Here is a 16,319-nt window from a genome sequence, read left to right as displayed (position 1 = left end):
GCCCATAGATCGTGATTTTTGACCTGGTTACATACATTGTACAACACAGCTGTTTTTCTGCATGGTTTTTGATTTCTGTATAATAAAAAATCAACTAAGAAGTTGGCTCTTTTTCAATGGGGGTCAATGGGATGCGAACGATTTGTTTTCCCACAAGGTGGGCTTGGTCTAAGGGAAGTCCTTCTTATGAAGGGAATATGGACTAGGAGTATGGTCCATTAGAATGCACACAGGCCATTTGCTGGCATTCGTTGGAATCCTTGCCCAAGTGTTCTCATTTGTGTTGACATTTGGGCGCCAATGTCATCTTGACTTTCTGAGATGTTTTCTTGGAACAGCATCTTTCTCTCTCTCTCACCCCCCACGTACCCTGTCCCAAGATCTGGTCCCCCCACAAAAGTCTAGATGGGTCAAGGTTCAGTCAGCTGTGCCTTATTGTTCCATATTGGGTCAAATAGGAGCAAAAGTGGTAATATAAGTAAACTTGTGTCTGTTGTCATCGACCTGTGATTGATGTTTGATCTCTGGAACAAAAACCCTTATGAGTAATCCCCTGATGGGCTGTGTCAACATCTGTGGGGTTCCCCCTCTGGAGAAAGTCTTGACAGAATTATTGATTAAGTTGAGGTAAATTGATGAATTAATATCTTTCTTTATCTCTCTGTCTCTCCAGGGTTTCTCTGTGGAATGCACATGTCATGATGCCGTCGCTGAGTCTCACCCTGCGTCCAGGTGACCAGGGAGGGTGTGTCGAGTCATCAGCCAATCACAGCAGATGCTTTAGGAGAGTCAGTTTATGTTCATCAGTACTTCCTCTCAGAACCCTCCCGCCTCACTGACGTCCTGCCCCCTCGGTAAGTAGGCCACTCTATCTATCAATCAATCAAAGTAGGCTACTCTCAGCCAGCACTACTTTGTCAAGCTTCTAACACTATCCTTATAAATTCTTACGCACTCCTGTCCTCATAGCTCATAATAACCGATAGTAAGTCTGTTATAACATCAGTATGCCTATGTGTTGATGGTCACTTTCTATCCATAGCCTCACCACCTCACCAATACATATTCTCTCTCTCTCTCTCTCTCTCTCTCTCTCTCTCTCTCTCTCTCTCTCTCTCTCTCTCTCTCTCTCTCTTTCTCTCCAGGTGGTAGGTAGGTAGTTCCTGTATCCATCTCTTCCATCATTTCCTCTTCCTCCTGAAGCCCCGCCCATTACTGTCTGGCTGTGCGGGGATGCTGGTGCTAGCTGGCACTGGTCGTAACTATGGTGATAGTCAGGTAACCGTGGTAGGAGGAGTCTGTGGGCACAGCTTCCTGATGTTGTGCCAGGTGCTGACGGGACAGGAGGGCACCATTGAACGGACGGGCACAGAGGTGAGGCGTTACTATGTACTGTGGGGCAAACCCCAACTAGTCGTATGAGTGTAACTAGCATTGTCATCATGTTAATCATGAATTGGTATCTATGAGAGATTTCAGAGAAAAGTTGAGTAATTAGTTTTTCATTCTGGGGCACACAGTTGTGTGCTGAGTTTCTAAGTCTGTTTGTTATTGTTATTGTTTGCTAGTCAATAAGTGTGTCTAATATGTGTATTATTACACCTTTGCTTCTCCTCAGGCGCTGTGCAACTCTGCTTCCTGGTTTACACTGATGACATCACAACAGGAAGTATAGGACCTATCTTACTGTAGAACGTCAATCTCCGCCTCCTTGCACTTTCTAGAACTTCCTGTTGCTGCTACTTGACTTCCTGTTGCAGAAAGTCTCTCAGACACTTTAAGGCTCTGACCTCTAACCTCTGAACCCAAGCAGCCATGAGGCACATTCACGTAGAACTGACACGTGGCAGCAAGGAGGAGCTGGCTCCTGTGGAGCTTCCATCCCAGGATGGGGACCTGCCTCCTCCCGCGGCCCCCTCACAGGTCCCCAACCTTGGGGTGATGAAACCGGGGGTGGTGGTTCCCAAGCCCTTTGGTCATGAGCAGCTGCGTCTCCAGAAGGTCTACCAGCTCTCCATCTTCTCCCAGCTGGGGGGGTTCTCAGCCTCCGAGCTCCCCAGAACCAGTGAGGCCCAGCCGGGGCAGGTCCAGCCGGGTCAGGTCCAGCGGACTGACAGGGTGGGGGTCAAGAGGGGACAGGGTGGGGGTCAAGAGGAGTCCCATCTAACCCACAAATGGCCCCACCTGGCTGGGGACCTAGACAGGGAAAGGGATGGAGGGGTGATGTCAGGACCTGGGGTAGGGGTGGATGTCGGAATGGGGGTTGGGATTGGGTTAGGGATGGGGGTAGGGCAGGGGCCTGTATCCCCCTGCATCATGGTGGATCACAGAGATTCAGATGGGGGCCTGTCGCCTAGATCCCCCCCAGCTGCCCCCCTCTCTCCGGGCCACACCCCCGCCCGACGCCCTGCCCAGCACAATCACAACAGGCCCGTCCCGGACCTGTGGGCCCCGCTGTCGCCCAAACCATCCCCCATAGTCGAGCCCCACAGCCCCCCTGGCTCCTGCAGCCCCTTTCCCAGCACAGAGCCTCCTCCTGGGGGAGACACGCCAGCCTGCTCCCTGGGCAATCCTGGAGGGTCTGGGGAGGGCTGCAGTAGTGGCTCCTCATTGGGACAGCATCAGCCCAACTGCTGCACTGACGGCCCCCATGGGGCACTTGGGACAATCGACACCCTTAGCCCTCCCCTCAGACCTCCCGGCTCCCTCTCCCACCGCTTCACTCCCACCACAGACCCCCAGGAGCCTGGGGAGGGTAGGGAGTGTTGGGCCAAACTGGAGTCTTCACCGCCCCATCCCAGTGCCACCGCCTTCAACTCCACCAACGGCCTGAGCTCCGGGGAGAAGACCCCCAGCACCAGTGGCCTGAGCTCCGGGGAGAAGACCCCCAGCACCAGCGGCCTGAGCTCCGGGGAGAAGACCCCCAGCACCAGTGGCCTGAGCTCCGGGGAGAAGACCCCCAGCACCAGTGGCCTGAGCTCCGGGGAGAAGACCCCCAGCACCAGTGGCCTGAGCTCCGGGGAGAAGACCCCCAGCACCAGCGGACTCCGTGGGATCTCTTCGGGCCCCTGCCCGGCCAAGAAGAAACTGCTATCATCCAGCGACACGGGAGAGTCGTGTTCGGAGGACGAGGGCCCCTCCACCTCTAAGAGGAGCTGTCTGGCCCTGCTGGCCCCGGGGTTAGGGCTGGCCTCCTGCAGGGGCACCGATGCCAAGGCTGCCCCCTTCTGGAACCATCTGCTGCCCAACGCACGGGACCCGGACCACACCAAGGTGAGGAGCACAGACTAGCACAAGCAGGCACATACAAACACCAGAGGAGGCTAGTGGGAGGAGCTATAGGGGCACCGGCTCATTGTAATGGCTGTTATGGAATAAATGGAACGGTATCAAACACATCAAACCACATGCTTGACTCTGTTCCATTTATTCTATCCAGCCATTACAATGAGTCAGTTTTCCTATAGGTCCACCAGCCAGCTTCCTCTAACACAGGCACGTGTATATACACACACACAAAGGCACACACACACACTAGAGTTGAATGGTTGGAACCCGGTTACCGAGATTTACTGGGATTTACTGCCCAAATCCACTCCCTTTTCCTGGGATAAATAACTGAGAGAAACCAGTAAATTATAATAAATTAATTATATGAACAGCATGGCGTAAAATGGAACTGTTAAATTATATATGTCTAAATCTGGCTTCTCTACGGCCTCTGCATGATGAATCATCAATGCTCAGGGTGGGGACAGACAGCAAATTTTTATTTATTTCACCTTTATCTAACCAGGTGGGCCAGTTGAGAACAAGTTCTCATTTACAACTGTGACCTGGCCAAGATAAAGCAAAGCAGTGCGACAAAAGCAACAACACAGAGTTACACATAAACAAACGTACAGTCCATAACACAATAGAAAAGAAAACATTTCAAATCTATGTACAGTGTGTGCAAATGTAGAAGAGTAGGGAGGTAGGCAATAAATAGGCCATAGAGGCGAAATAATTACAATTTAGCATTAATACTGGAGTGATAGATGTGCAGATGATGATGTGCAAGTAGAGATACTGGGGTGCAGAAGAGCAAGACGGTAAGTAATAATATGGGGATGAGGTAGTTGGGTGTGCTATTTACAGATGGGCTGTGTACAGGTACAGTGATCGGTAAACTGCTCTGACAGCTGATGCTTAAAGTTAGAGAGGGAGATGTCAGACTCCAGCTTCAGAGATTTTTGCAATTCGTTCCAGTCATTGGCAGCAGAGAACTGGAAGGAAAGGCGGCCAAAGGAAGTGTTGGCTTTGGGGATGACCAGTGAGATATACCTGCTGGAGCGTGTGCTACGGGTGGGTGTTGCTATTTCTTTATTTTACCGTTATTTAACTAGGCAAGTCAGTTAAGAATAAATTCTTATTTTCAAAGATGGCCTAGGAACAGTGGGTTAACTGTCTTGTTCAGGGGCAGAACGACAGATTTTTACCTTGTCAGCTTAGGGATTCGATCTTGCAACTTTTTGGTTACTAGTCCAACGCTCTAACCACTAGGCTACCTGCCGCTATGATGACCAGTGAGCTGAGATAAGGTGGGGCTTTACCTAGCAAAGACTTATAGGTGACCTGGAGCCAGTGGGTTTGGCGACAGATATGTAGTGAGGGCCAGCCAACGAGAGCATACAGGTCACAGTGGTGGGTAGTATATGGGGCTTTGGTGACAAAACGGATGGCACTGTGATAGACTACATCCAGTTTGCTGAGTAGAGTGTTGGAGGCTATTTTGTAAATGACATCGCCGAAGTCAAGGATCGGTAGTATAGTCAGTTTTACAAGGGTATGTTTAGCAGCATAAGTGAAGGAGGCTTTGTTGCGAAATAGGAAGCCGATTCTAGATTTAATTTTAGATTGGAAATGCTTAATGTGAGTCTGGAAGGAGAGTTCACAGTCTAAACAGACACCTAGGTATTTGTAGTTGTCCACATATTCTAGGTCAGAACCGTCCAGAGTAGTGATGCTAGTCGGGCGGGCGGGTGCGGGCAGCAATCGGTTGAAGAGCATGCACTTAGTTTTACTAGCATTTAAAAGCAGTTGGAGGCCACGGAAGGAGAGTTGAATGGCGTTGAAGCTTGTCTGGAGGTTTGTTAGCACAGTGTTCAAAGAAGGGCCAGATGTATACAGAATGGTGTCGTCTGCGTAGAGGTGCATCAGAGAATCACCATCAGCAAGAGCGACATCATTGATATATACAGAGAAAAGAGTCGTCCCGAGAATTGAACCCTGTGGCACCCCATAGAGACTGCCAGAGGTACGGACCACAGGCACTCCAATTTGGCAAACTTAACTCTATCTGAGAAGTAGTTGGTGAACCAGGTAAGGCAGTCATTTGAGAAGTCAAGGCTTTTGAGTCTGCCGATAAGAATGCGGCGATTGACAGAGTTGAAAGCCTTGGCCAGGTCGATGAATACAGCTACACAGTGCTGTCTCTTATCGATGGCGGTTATGATATCGTTTAGGACCTTGAGCGTGGCTGAGGTGCACCCATGACCAGCTCGGAAACCAGATTGCATAGTGGAGAAGGTACGGTGGGATTCGAAATGGTCGGTGATCTGTTTATTAACTTGGCTTTTGAAAATTTTAGAAAGGCAGGGCAGGATGGGTATAGGTCTATAAGAGTTTGGGTCTTGAGTGTCTCCCCCTTTGAAGAGGGGGATGACCGTGGCAGCTTTCCAATCTTTGGGGATCTCAGGCGATACGAAAGAGAGGTTGAATAGGCTAATAATAGGGGTTGCAACAGTTTCGGCGGATAATTTTAGAAAGAGAGGGTCCAGATTGTCTAGCCCAGCTGATTTGTAGGGATCCAGATTTTGCAGCTCTTTCAGAACATCAGCTGTCTGGATTTGGTGAAGGAGAAGCGGGGTTGTGAAGGAGAAGCGGGGGGGTTTGGGCGAGTTGCTGCGGGGGGTGCTGAGATGTTGACCGGGATCGGGGTATGGCCAGCCGTAGAGAAATGCTTCTTGAAATTATCGATTATCATAGATTTATCGGTGGTGACAGTGTTTCCTATCCTCAGTGCAGTGGGCAGCTGGGAGGAGGTGTTCTTATTCTCCATGGACTTTAGTGTCCCAAAATGTTTTGGAATTAGTGCTACAGGAAGCAAATTTCTGTTTGAAAAAGCTAGCCTTAGCTTTCCTAACTGACTGAGTATTTTGTTTTCTGACTTCCCTGAAAAGTTGAATATCGCGTGGGCTATTCAATGCTATTGCAGAACGCCACAGGATGTTTTTGTGCTGGACAAGGGCAGTCAAGTCTGGGGTGAACCAAGGGCTATATCTGTTCTTAGTTTTTTTTAAATTGAATAGGGCATGCTTATTTAAGATGGAGAGGAAAGCACTTTTGAAGAGCAACCAGGCATCCTCTACTGACAGGATGAGGTCAGTATCCTTCCAGGATACCCGGGCCAGGTCGATTATAAAGGCCTGCTCACTCAAGTGTTTTAGGGAGCGTTTGACAGTGATGAGGGGTAGTCGTTTGACCGCGGACCCATTACGCACGCAGGCAAGGAGGCAGTGATTGCTGAGATCCTGGTTGAAGACAGCAGAGGTGTATTTAGAGGGCAAGTTGGTCAGGATGATATCTATGAGGGTGCCCATGGTTACGGATTTAGGGTTGTACCTGGTAGGTTCCTTGATAATTTGTGTTAGATTGAGGGCATCTAGCTTAGATTATAGAATGGCCGGTGTGTTAAGCATGTCCCAGTTTAGGTCACCTAACAGTACGAACTCTGAAGACAGATGGGGGGGGGGGGCGATCAATTCACATACGGTGTCCAGGGCACGGCTGGGGGCTGAAGGGGGTTTATAACAAGCGGCAACGGTGGGAGGCTTGTTTATGGAAAGGTGGATTTTTAAAAGTAGAAGCTAGAATTGTTTGGGCACAGACCTGGATAGTATGACAGAACTCTGCAGGCTATCTCTGCAGTAGATTGCAACTCTGTCCCCTTTGGCAGTTCTATCTTGGCGGAAAATGTTATAGTTAGGGATGGTAATTTCAGGATTTTTGGTGGCCTTCCTAAGCCAGGATTCAGACACGGCTAGGACATCCGGTTGGCAGAATGTACTAAAGCAGTGAATAAAACAATCTTAGGGAGGAGGCTTCTAATGTTATCTCAGTATGGAGAGCAGTTCACAATGCATGTAGACCTATTATCTCGTCATGGGAACTTTTCTTGTGACAGGTAAGCCTACATTTGCTGCAGTATAGCCTATGCTACAGTAATATAAAGACCGAATGCGCGTCTAATTTACCCATCTCCATCTTGCTTTCAGGGGTCACCTTGTTTTCACGGCTGTCGAATGGATCCGACCAAAGTGCAGCATGGTTGTAGTTCCACATATTTATTTTATCCGTGAAACTTTGCAAAACATAAATAACCGAATTTACAAAAACAACAAACCGTGACGCAGAGAGAAACAAACACTACTCAAAAGATAATAAACCACAAAAACAGGAAGAAAAAACCCCTACTTAAATATGATCTCCAATCAGAGGTAACGAGGACCAGCTGCCTCCAATTGGAGATCAACCCAAACAACCCCAACATAGAAATAGAAAAACCAGAACTTAAAAAACATAGAAAAACACAAAACACCCCTTGTCACGCCCTGACCTACTCTACTATAGAAAATAACCTCTTACTATGGTCAGGACGTGACACTTGTTTTTTAATTGTAAAGATTATTATTGTTTTTATTGCAGCTGCAAAGTTTTAAGTCTATCACACAAATATTGTTGCTTTAAATTAGTACACGCGCTAGTACTCTCTGTCTTTCTCTCCATCAACTCCATTCAAATTGAATCCAAAATAGATAACCCTGTTCTAGACTTATTGTCACGTCCTGACCAGTAAAGGGGTCATTTGTAATTGTAGTATGGTCAGGGCGTGGCAGGGGGTGTTTGTTTTGTGTGTTTTTTTTTTTTTGGTTCTAGGGGATTTTGGTTCTAGTTTTCTATTTCTATGTTTCTTTTTCTATGTGTGGCCAAGTATGGCTTCCAATCAGAGGCAGGTGTCTTTCGTTGTCTCTGATTGGAAGCCATACTTAGGCAGCCTGTTTTTCCTGTGTTTTTGTGGGTGGTTATTTTCTGTATAGCCTGTGTGCCTTATGGAACTGGTTTGTCGTCTGTTTATTTTGTTTTGAGTGTTCTTTCTAATTAAAGTAAGAAGATGAGCACTATACCCGCTGCGCCTTGGTCTGTCCCTTACGACGCGTATGACACTTATATATAGCCCTATATATAGATGTCCTAGCCTGCCTTTTTTTCAGGTAATAATTTTAATGCAATATTAGCCTTATATTTAGATAATTAATGATGGGTTATACATAATAAGCTTGAAACTTATAGCCTCTGTCTCTTGCGCAATACGCACTCACCTGTGCTCTGCTGGCACATGCAGGAAAAGCTAGAATAACTTGCTGGACATCCTTTTTTTGTTGTTGCATTTAACAGTTATTTATTCAGACCCATAACCATTCAATCTTTGTGAAAAGAAGTGAAAGCCTTGTGCATCTAGTCCTATATTACTCAAGGATGTCATTAGACTGATGAAGATAAGGATAACGAAACGTATTTAATTTAACTGGTGAAAGCGAGGAAGGAATGAATCAACAATAGAGAGAAAGAGGAGGTAGGCTAATAACATTAGGGGAATTATTATGAAAGACGTCAGCCTACTAATTATACAAATAGGCCCTATTACATGTCAAATGTAAATTTGCTAGCCTATACTTGTAACTTTGTAGGCCCCATGTGCTGCACCAGAATCGCATGTTCTCTTCTGCTTTATTATGGTTTGAATGATGTGTGTAATTCCAGTCCATATACTACAGTATAATACAGTACAGTAATACAGTTCACACTCCAAAAGATTAGCCTACTGGAGCTAGTTTCATTTATTTACCCAAGAGAGCATATAGCTAGCTACATCTATGGGCTGTTATGTTTTTCTGTTGTGCGTAATGAGCAGTAGCCTTGAGAAATATACAGTATGTATTGGATAACGGCCCAATCATTTGGGCTTTTTTGGGGTTTAGGTTCATTAGCTAGCATCACTACTCTGGACGGTTCTGACTTAGAATATGTGGACAACTACAAATACCTAGGTGTCTGGTTAGACTGTAAATTCTCCTTCCAGACTCACATTAAGCATCTCCAATCCAAAATGAAATCTAGAATCGGCTTCCTATTTCGCAACAAAGCCTCCTTCACTCATGCTGCTAAACATACCCTCGTAAAACTGACCATCCTACCGATCCTTGACTTCAGTGATGTCATTTACAAAATAGCCTCCAACACTCTACTCAGCAAATTAGATGCAGTCTATCACAGTGCCATCCGTTTTGTCACCAAAGTCCCATATACTACCCACCACTGTGTCACAGGATCCAACGAAAGTGGCGCCCCTCCTCGGTCGGGCGGCGCTCGGCGGTCGTCGTCGCCGGCCTATTAGCTGCCACCGATCGTTGTTTCTGTGTCTTTTGGTTTTGTCTGTCTGTTCCGCACCTGTTTTGTGTCTGTCATTAGTGGGGCCTTATTTAGTGTGTGTTTTCAGTTGGGGTTTTGTGCGGGATTGTTTATTGTCCACTCAGGACGGTGGGCCGTGATTTATACATTTTTACTGGCAGTTTTCGTCAGAAGATTTACCGGGCTGCGCCCCTTGCTATTGTGCCGTGTGAATATATATTTTTCGTGTAATGGGAATGTGTTTTTCCCAGGCAGACTGTATGTAGCGCCCTGTGCCTCGCGGCTTTTTGTGTGTGTCAATTTATTAAAAGACACTCACCTCCAGCACCTGTCTCCTGCATCTGATTCCGCCTCTACACCAGTCCAAGTCAACTGTGACACACTGCGACCTTTATGCTCTCGTTGGCTGGCCCTCGCTTCATATTCGTCGCCAAACCGGCTGTCTCCAGGTCAACTATAAGTCTTTGCTAGGTAAAGCCCCACCTTATCTCAGTTCACTGGTCACGATAACAACACCCACCCGTAGCACGTGCTCCAGCAGGTATATCTCAATGGTCATCCCCAAAGCCAACTCCTCCTTTGGCCGCCTTTCCTTCCAGTTCTCTGCTGCCAATGGCTGGAACGAACTGCAAAAATCACTGAAGCTGGAGTATTATATCTCCCTAACTAACTTTAAGCATCAGCTGTCAGAGCAGCTTACCGATCACTGCACCTGTACACAGCCCATCTGTAAATAGCACACCCAACTACCTCATCCCCATATTGTTATTTATTTTTGCTCTTTTGCACCCCAGTATCTCTACTTGCACATCATCATCGCAACATCTATCACTCCAGTGTTAATACTAAATTGTAATTATTTTGCCACAATGGCCTATTTATTGCCTTACCTCCCTAATCTTACTACATTTGCACACACTGTATATAGATTTTTCTATTGTGTTATTGACTGTACGTTTGTTTATCCCATGTGTAACTCTGTTGTTTTTATCGCACTGCTTTGCTTTATCTTGGCCAGGTCACAGTTGTAAATGAGAACTTGTTCTCAACTGGCCTACCTGGTTAAATAAAGGTGAAATAAAATTACAATTAAAATTTTAATTAAATGTCATTAATATAGGGCTCGACTCATCAGGCTAGATCAAAGCTCTAATCAAATCCAGAGATATTAATTTGCTTTTGAATGACACTTCCGGTTTTGTAGGGAAAAAATGGGTTACCTGGGAGAAAAGTGATTTATTCTCGGGATGGAACATTTGTAAAATACCAGGAAAATCTTCAACCCTATCGCACACACACACACACACACACACACACACACACACACACACACACAGCTTTCAGGCTTGTCATTGTCTGACATTTAATAAGAGGATGAACAGACAGCGGGTTAGAGGGAAAGAGGGGGAGAGCTGTTCCAGTAAAACAGACAGGGGTGGTGGTGAGAATGAAAGACTGAGTTAGATGGCCCAAGAGAATGAAACATGATGAGAGTGAAAGAGGCAAAGAAAGAGGAAAGGGAGAGAAGAAGAGAGAGGAAGAGAGCGATGGATTCCCAGGCTGGTCATTATGAACACACCACGTATGGTGCTGGAACCAGCCGAGTGGCTCCAGAATCAAGTCTATTGAGGTGGCCTCCATTGTTCTCCCTACACTACATGTTCTGCCTGCCTGTGTCGCTGTCGCCCCAATACAACCCCCCCCACCTCCCTACTAAACCACACAGGTCTTTCTGGCTCCCCCGTTTAGATACCGAACCACTGGCTTCCAGAAACACTTTTCCTATTTAGTGCACTACTTTTGAATAGGGCACTTTTGACCGTGGTGCTCTGGTCATAGTTTGTGCACTACATAGGGAATAGGGTGCCATTTGGGACAGAGACTAGGTAGAGGATGGGGGGGGGGGGCGTGGTGAGTGACAAAGAGGGGAGAGACTAGAGGGAGAGATACAGGGAGGTGAAAGGGGAAGTGAAAAGTGAAGGAGAGAGGTAGATAGGGAGTATAACATAGAGAGAGAGAGAGACACACATGTCCACAGTGAGTGTGAGGATAGATGGAGAGCGAGAGGTAGGTAGTGAGTATAACATGTCCACAGTGAGTGTGAGGATAGACCAGGCTGACATAGCCCCAGTGGAGGGCACAGCTACAGAAGAGAGGACCTGGCTAGAGAGGAGCTAGCTAGAGAAGATCTGGTTAGAGAGGGGATAGCTAGTCAATTGTTAGCTAGTGAGATGCTAGCTACAGAGGGGTTATCCTGGGAAGGGTTAGCGCCAGAGGATGTGGGCAGCCAGGACTGGGTAACCCTTAGTACGAGCGGTAGTTTGGACATGGGGAATGTGTTTGTGTCTGAAGCAGCATCCTGGACTCTCTGCCCAGTAAGTAGTGACTACGTACTGACATTCACACACACAGCGTACACACATATTGATACACAGGCAGGTATGTACCTTCATCACTCAACTGCATTCATTATTGTGTTTATTGCGTGTGTAATGCACTATGAACTATGTATGTATTTGTGTGGAAATTGAAATATATATTCCTCTTCTGGCTGTGCCGGGTGGAGATCATAAGAGTACATGGCCATTTAAGGCCAGATTGTTCTTCAAGATGTTCAAACGTTAATAGATGACCAGCAGAGTGAAACAATAATCAGTGGTTATAAAGGGAGCAACAGGTCAGAACCTCAGGAGTAAATGTCAGTTGGCTTTTCATAGCCGAGCATTCAGAGGTCGAGGCAGCAGGTGCGGTAGAGAAAGAGAGAGTCAAAAACAGCAGGTCTGGGACAAGGTAGCACGTCCGGTGAACAGGTCAGGGTTCCCTAGCCGCAGGCAGCTCAGGTCCTCCGGGAGGGGAGGGAGAGAGGGAGAGAGAGAGAATTAGAGGGAGCATACTTAAATTGACACAGGACACCAGATAAGACAGGAGAATTACACCAGATATAACAGACTGACCTTAGCCCCCCGGCACATAAACTATTGCAGCATAGATACTGGAGGCTGAGACAGGAGGGGTCAGGAGACACTGTGGCCCCTTCCTACGATACCCCTGAACAGGGCCAAACAGGCAGGATATAACCCCACCCACTTTGCCAAGGCACAGCCCCCACACCACTAGAGAGATCTTCAACCACCAACTGACCGTCCTGAGACAAGGCCGAGTATAGCCCACGAATATCTCCTCAACCGCATATGCCCGAGGGGGAACAAAACCGGACAGGAAGATCATGTCAGTGACTCAACCCACTCAAGTGACGCACCCCTCCTAGGGACGGCATGGAAGAACACTAGTACGCCAGTGACTTAGCACCGTAATAGGGTCAGATGCAGAGAATACCAGTAGAGAAAGGGGAGTCGGGTCAGGCAGAGACAGCAAGGGCGGTTCGTCGCTCCAGTGCCTTGCCGTTCACCTTCGCACCCTTGGGCCAGACTACACTCAATCATAGGACCTACTGAAGAGATGAGTCTTCAGAAAAGACTTAAAGGTCGAGACCGAGTCTGCGTCTCTCACATGGTTAGGCAGACCATTCCATAAAAATTGAGCTCAATGGGAGAAAGCCCTACCTTCAGCTGTTTGCTTAGAAATTCTAGAGACAATAAGGAGGCCTGCGTCTTGTGACCGTAGCGTACGTGTAGGTATGTACAGCAGGACCAAATCAGAGAGATGGGTAGGAGTAAGCCCTGTAATTCTTTGTAGGTTAGCAGTAAAACCTTGAAATCAGCCCTTGACTTAACAGGAAGCCAGTGTAGAGAGGCTAGCATTGGAGTAATATGATCACATTTTTGGGTTCTAGTCAAGATTCTAGCAGATGGTGTTTAGCACTAACTGAAGTTTATTCAGTGCTTTATCCGGGTAGCCGGAAAGTAGAGCATTGCAGTAGTCTAATCTAGAAATAACGAAAGCATGGATTAGATTTTCTGCATAATTTTTGGACAAAAACTTACTGATTTACAATGTTACGAAGATGGGGAAAAAAGCTGTCCTTGAAATATTCTTGATATGTTTGTCAAAAGAGAGATCAGGGTCCAGAGTAACGCCAAGGTACTTCAGGGTTTCCAATCTCTCCAAAAGAATGTGGTGATCGATGGTATCAAAAGCGGCACTAAGATCTAGGAGCACGAGGACAGATGCAGAGCCTCGGTCTGACGTCATTAAAAGGTCATTTACCACCTTCACGAGTGCAGTCTCAGTGCTATGATGCGGTCTAAAACCAGACTGAAGCGTTTCGTATACATTATTTGTCTTCAGGAAGGCAGTGAGTTGCTGCGCAACAGCTTTTTCTAAAATGTTTGATGGGAATGGGAGATTCGATATAGGCCGATTTAGTTTTTTACATTTTTCGGGTCAAGGTTTGGCTTTTTCAAGGGAGGCTTTATTACTGCCACTTTTAGTGAGTTTGGTACACATCTGTTTGATAGATCATGATTATCATGACAGTTTGAGCATGACAGTAATATCAATGTTTTTAATCGGAGCTGGATTGTGCTAATCCATGTATTCTCCTTCCTGTTTTGCTCTCGCTTCCTTTCTTTCTTGCATTCTGTCCATCTGTCTCATTGTTCTGGCTTTCTGGCTCTTGTTCTGTCCTTCTGTCTCTTGTTCTGTCCTTCTGGCTCTTGTTCTGTCCATCTGTCTCTTGTTCTGTCCTTCTGGCTCTTGTTCTGTCCTTCTGTCTCTTGTTCTGTCCTTCTGTCTCTCGTTCTGTCCTTCTGTCTCTTGTTCTGTCCTTCTGTCTCTTGTTCTTGTCCTCCTTCAGAGTGTATCAGAATGCAGAGGAGCCAGCAGGAGGCTGAAAAGTGGGATGCGCCTGAAAAGGTGTGTTCACTTTCTACCTTTTAGTTGATCCATGTGTAGTCATCATTTCAAAAACCTCATCTTTAATTATGTGACTTAGCCATGGCTAACTTATGTTCTTAAAAAATAAAAAATATGTGTGTGTGTGCAGTCGACAGCTATGTAGTGGGCGGCGTACAGACACCTTGGGTCGCTCTGCTCGGTCAGGCTGGCCCTCTTCTTCCATCAGCCGTTCACTACTGGGTAACTTTGAGGTATGACACACACACACACACACACACACACACACACACACACACACACACACACACACACACAGCTACATATTTAGCACAGCAGACATACACAACATATTACAGTACATTCTTACCAAATAATACAAAATGAATCATGTGTAACTGAATTTATTTCAGTATGATGTATGATGGTATTTTGTCAGAACTTGAGTTTCTACCAAATATCTAGAGAGATTTACAACATTCCTCGTTGTCATAGAAGTAGCTGTGCTTTGTAGTGGGTCTTCCTCACTCTTCCTTGTTGTGGTTTCTTCTCCAGGAGTCGATCCTGAAGGGTCGTTTCTCTCCGTCGGGTCATATCGAGGGCTTCACAGCAGAGATCGGTGCCAGCGGATCTTACTGCCCTCAACACGTCACTCTGCCTGTACACGTCACTTACTACGACATCTCAGAGCACAGCGCACCTTCACCCTTCCTGGTTAGTGTGTGTGTGTGTGTGTGTGTGTGTGTGTGTGTGTGTGTGTGTGTGTGTGTGTGTGTGTGTGTGTGTGTGTGTGTGTGTGTGTGTAACGATGTTAGCCCCCTAATGTCGATGGCCGCGCCACTGTGGAAATATAGAGATATCTGTTGTTTTTTTTACATCGGATGCGTCTCAATCTACCTATGTAACACTTCTAAATCTGCAGTGAAAGGTGACAGAACTAGAGCAGTGTTTGTTAGACCATAAGACATCCTGAAAATCAGTCTTCTCACAAAATCGTCTGTAGTGTCCGAACAGTTTGGCCTATAAACTCTATGGAAAGATGAGACTCTCACGAACACGATGGTGTTCTCCGTTTTTCTCTATGACCCCCACAAACGTCTTGGGACTCGTCTGAAGTAGGTACAGTCGATCTGCCAACTTCTGTCTGTAGCATCTGAACAGTTTGGTCTACACAATGTTTAGTTCCAAAAATAAGGGATTTAATACATATAAAAAATCTTTCTTATATCTCTCAGATATAGGGCAGACACTTCAGAACAAACTTCCTTAGATTTTTTGGGGACTATCTGTTCCATGTAGTGAATATTTTATTCAATGCATTTGTATGGGTTAATAGCACTAAGGCCAAAACATTTTTTTCATCAAATAGTTTTTGGAAAACTTCACATGGTCGCAAAATAATCCTTGGTATGACCTCCTTAAAACAATTCCAAATAGCTTACCATGGGTTGGAACAGAACCGAAAACGAATAAAACATTTCAAGGAACAGAATCAGAACCGGGAACGAAAGTGATCTATACTGTTCCGGAACAAAACTGTTATTTTAAAAGCGGAATATGGAATGGAACGGAAACAAATAATAGTTATTTTCAGAACGAAACTATTTGATTTTTTTTGTTTTTACAATCACTAGTTGCTGCATCCATTTTTAGTCATGTAAATAAATTATATACATTGATTCTTGAAGACTATAACCTGTAAATGCCTCATGGGCTTCAATTCAGTCGTCGTACCCCATCAGAACCCAACATATTGTCGTACCAAATCAGAACCCAACATATAAGCTTGTTTAACTCCAATAAACAATGTACATGACCCCGCCCCTGTTTTCGCTATAAAGCTAAGGGATGGGGCTGAATAGACAGAGCTATGGATGCAAAGACTGACCATACATGATATACACATTATAGTTTTAACCATGTTTTGAAGCTACACAAAACATGGTTAAAACTATAATGTGTATATCATGTATGGTCAGTCTTTGCATCCATAGCTCTGTCTATTCAGCCCC

General features: G+C 46.0%; 1 protein-coding gene across 3 annotated transcripts in view; it reads left to right on the top strand.

Moving 5' to 3' along the window:
- The window catches only part of LOC106570849 (uncharacterized), a 50,055-nt gene that overhangs the window by 28,973 nt on the left and 4,763 nt on the right, over nt 1–16,319 (top strand). For all 3 annotated transcript variants that reach the window (XM_014143418.3, XM_014143417.3, XM_014143419.3), the window contains 6 exons: nt 674–854; nt 1,146–1,374; nt 1,619–3,273; nt 14,270–14,328; nt 14,459–14,561; nt 14,863–15,021. In XM_014143418.3, coding sequence (XP_013998893.3) covers nt 1,816–3,273; nt 14,270–14,328; nt 14,459–14,561; nt 14,863–15,021 — 1,779 coding nt within the window. In that variant the 5' untranslated portion in view covers nt 674–854; nt 1,146–1,374; nt 1,619–1,815. The remainder of the gene's footprint in view (nt 1–673; nt 855–1,145; nt 1,375–1,618; nt 3,274–14,269; nt 14,329–14,458; nt 14,562–14,862; nt 15,022–16,319) is intronic.

Source organism: Salmo salar, chromosome 15, assembly GCF_965601325.2.
Source record: "Salmo salar chromosome 15, fSalSal1, whole genome shotgun sequence".
Lineage (NCBI taxonomy): Eukaryota > Metazoa > Chordata > Actinopteri > Salmoniformes > Salmonidae > Salmo > Salmo salar.
Note: the sequence above shows the minus strand (reverse complement) of the source record. Positions and strands in the feature narration are given on the sequence as shown.